Source organism: Nannochloropsis gaditana, assembly GCF_000240725.1.
Source record: "Nannochloropsis gaditana CCMP526 unplaced genomic scaffold scaffold701, whole genome shotgun sequence".
In the NCBI taxonomy this organism is placed as follows: domain Eukaryota; class Eustigmatophyceae; order Eustigmatales; family Monodopsidaceae; genus Microchloropsis; species Microchloropsis gaditana.
Window position 1 is genome coordinate 7,144 of NW_005803252.1, and position 3,621 is coordinate 10,764.

The window sequence follows — 3,621 nt, forward strand, 5'->3', positions numbered from 1 at the left end:
CCAAAGTGCCATGAGGTCGACAGGAGATTATCATGTCGGCATAAAAAGGTCCAAAAAATGACGCACAAAACAGTCCACTTGTTTTCTCCTGTCTTCGTATGACATGTATGTGCAGATTGACTTTACCACTCTCCGAGTGCTCTGCTCTCGAAATTGGAAGATGATTGGACGTATGCACAATACAGCCCACTTTTTTCCTCTTGTTTTCGTATGACAGATATTTACATGTCGACTTTGTCGCTCTCCGAGTGCTGTTGTCACTTTTGACGTCAAGCTATTGCCGAAAAAGAAGTTGCGAACCCGAGGCAAGTTCAAATGCCTCCCCCGGGGTCCTCGGGTTTATCCTTTTGAGTGCGTGAACCGGGTTTATCATGAATTTCCCGATTTAACGGCCACCCAAATTCCGCCGTCCCTCCAGACACTTTTTCTTTATCTATGATTGGATGTGCCATGGTCACCTTTTCGACTTAGAAGAATGCGAATAGAGCCCAAACGCATTTTGTGGCATTCAAGAACATAGTATGCATCAGAGAAAGCTTGTACAGTTTTCTAAGTGTTGGGTGGACAAATCTACTCGCGGACCCTTTCCGAGCGCCGTCGGGTCGGGTCCCTCCGTGCTTCCTTCCCTTTCCTGTGCTTTCGTTGACGAAACGAGATTATGTAGCGTCTTTTATTGTATAAAAAAGTCTACAAACTATTTTAAGTTTGTACGTACCTATTGACCGCCCCAACAGGACGCTTTGCACAGGCAGGATAACAAACGGGACAATGTCAGCGGCCACAGGTGCAGGAGAAAGCAAAACAGCTAAGCTGGTTCGCAGACTTTCGTGGAGTAGCATTAAAGATGGTGCAAAGCTTAAAAAATCAGTCGAGTCTCTGGTAGACTGGGAACTAGACGTTCTCGAGGCACCCCTGAAAGTTAAAACTGATTTGATCGATGATCTGTCCATCCTTTGGCCCCTGAACCAGCAAATCAAGGCTCCCGGAATAGTCGTGATTGGAGCTCAAGGAGCTGGTAAATCTTCTGTTCTACAGCTCCTGACGGGTATGCCTTTTATCTATTGCACGGGCTCAGATAGCACAAAAAGGCCTATTAAGATGAACATTACTACCGACCCAACGACCGATGAGACATACACCCTGGTCAGTACTGTGGATCCAGAATGTTCCCCCGAAGATGGCAACACCAAGCATGTCAAAAAACTTGAAGAGCTGTCCCGGCTCTTGGCGCACCTGAACGAAAACCCAGAGCACAGCGAGGTGGAAGCTCGTAAGCAGCCTATCTACGTCAAGGTTGTGCGACCCTCGGGTGCGGCGTATTCGGTCATGGACTTACCGGGCATCAATGAAGAGGACCCTGAGTCCGTGCGCTTCACCGAGGACATCCTTCACCAGGACCCTTCGTGCGTGATTCTCGTGGTCTTGCCCTTGACCGACATATTTGACCGGGCCTTTCCCGTGGCGTTGGCCAAGCGTGTGGACCCGGAGGGGCGAAGGACCATCGGCGTGGTCACCAAGACAGATCTTGTTCAGAAGGACATGGACGCCGTTGAAAAGGTTCAAATGACGAGCCAGCCGGGGGTCAATCTTCCCCTCGGATACATCGCCGTGCGCTCCGCTGCAGAGAAAGAAAAAAATGAGTCGCGGCGACAAATCCTGCAGAGGGAGCAAGCGTTTTTTACGAGCAACCCCTTGCTTGCCGGTCTGAGACCCGAGCGATGGGGCTCGACGACCCTTAAACGCTTGGTAGTGGACTGTCAAAGCAATGCCATCGGTCAATCGATCCCGAAGGTGACGCGGCTCTTGCACAAGGAGCTCCAGGAGCTGGACAAGGAAGAGGAGAAGGCGGCAGAGGCCCTGGGGTGGAAAGACAGGGGGCAGTCCCAGGGGAGGGCGAAGCCCCTGTCCGACCACCAAGACTTCTTCACCAAGCTCTGCCTGGATGCGAACACCTTGGGCTTCGAGATCGGCGAGCTGGCTTTGTCCAGCAGCACGCGTCAGGAACGGCACCTGAACCTGGGCGCTCGCCTGGCCGCTGCCATCACCTTCCACGAGAATGAAGCACGTCGGGCCCTGCCGGCGAGTGTGGCCGAGAAAGTGGGCTCTTGGCTTGAAGTGGAGGACTTCGCGAGCTCGGAGCCTCGCACTTACGTGAGCCGGGAGACCATGTCGCACGACGTGTTCCGCAAGTCGATCCGGGAGGTGTGCGGGCCCGTGCTAATGCACTATGCCACGGCCCTGTTGACGGAGACAGGCCAGCAGCTGGAGGAGGTGACGCACGTGCTGGTGCAGGAGAAATTCACGGGCTTCCCCTGGCTGGTCCAGTCCCTCAAGCACGAGGTCAATTTGTTGCTGGGCAAGAAGAAGGTCGACACGGAGAAGGTCCTGCAGCGAATTGTGACCTCCGAAATGAATTGGTGCTTTTTGAGCGAGGCGGATTTGAATGCCGTGGAGCGAGAAGTGGCCCTAAACATGGCCGGGAAGTCCAGCGGCGGGCTGGGCATGGGGAAAGTGGCGCCTGCTGAGGAGGCCAAAGGTAGCGGACTGCATTGGTCGGCGGAGATGTCGGACGTCTTGAGCCCGAGCACGCGTGCGGAGGAGGGAGGGAAGCTCAGTCGCTTCGACCCCACGCGGGAGGCGCGCATGCGGGAGCTGACCCTGGACGCTTACGTCCGCTTGATGTTGCGGCGTGTTTTTTACGCCGTGCCCATGAACATTCGCAACGTGATGCTGAATGAATTCCGGCATGAGCTGGTGTCCATGGTGGCAGAGAAGTACAACGACGAGGCGAAGCTCAGAACTGTCATGTCTGAGGAACTTTGGCGAGTGCAACAACGCCAGCAGCGGACTGAGCGTAAGGAATCCTTGACGGATTTGCTGCACAAATTGGATTTATTATCCTAAAGAATCTTGACGTCTGAGAGAGAAAATTACTGCAAGACATGCGTGTGGAAGGTACCCGGATATTGTCAATGAATGCATAGGGAGAAAGAAGGAAAAGAGAGAATACAATATCGCGCCACAATATCGCGCGAAATCGGCAGGCCAGCGGTATTTCCTTCAGGTACGAGATGCTGGGGCCTCAAACAAGACTTTGAGACGCTGACGCCAATGATAATTAGTACAGGGCAGTAAAATCCTGGAAAGCGTATTTTTTGTTGATATAACTGGCAGACACTTTGCAAGCACGTTTCTCCTGTTGCCAAACATTATCACATCGTGGACTTGTTGGAGCCTGTCTCACTATTGCTTGGAAATGAGATTTTTTTTCCTTTTCTCGACCTGGAAATTAAAAGTTACCTTATGCGTCCTCCTCTTCGATTAAGAAGGCAAAAAAATGATGCGGGAGGAATAAATATGCTTTCGATGTGCAAAAGCCCATAAGGATGACAAAATGGGTAGTAATATTACACAACTTTAAGATGCTTCTAAGCAGTCGAAATAGGTACGCTCGAAACCATTTTGGAAATGTTTGTGCTGATCATATTGCGAACAGGTGCAGCTCACAGATGGTATCCTTAAGGGGTACTTCGTTAATTCCTTATCTTCTACCGAAATCTTGTCGTGATGAGGCGCCAAAATTATCCCAAGGTGATCAGGCAACTAGATTTTCTCTACATT

At 51.6% G+C, this 3,621-nt stretch overlaps 1 protein-coding gene across 1 annotated transcript; it reads left to right on the plus strand.

The window, feature by feature from the left end:
• Nucleotides 1-728: 728 nt before the first annotated feature.
• Nucleotides 729-2,434, plus strand: NGA_2093620 (dynamin-like protein; the record flags this gene model as incomplete). Its single annotated transcript, XM_005853865.1, has 1 exon — nucleotides 729-2,434. A coding segment is annotated over one exon (1,706 nt), but the record flags the coding sequence as incomplete, so codon positions are not given.
• Nucleotides 2,435-3,621: the final 1,187 nt, after the last annotated feature.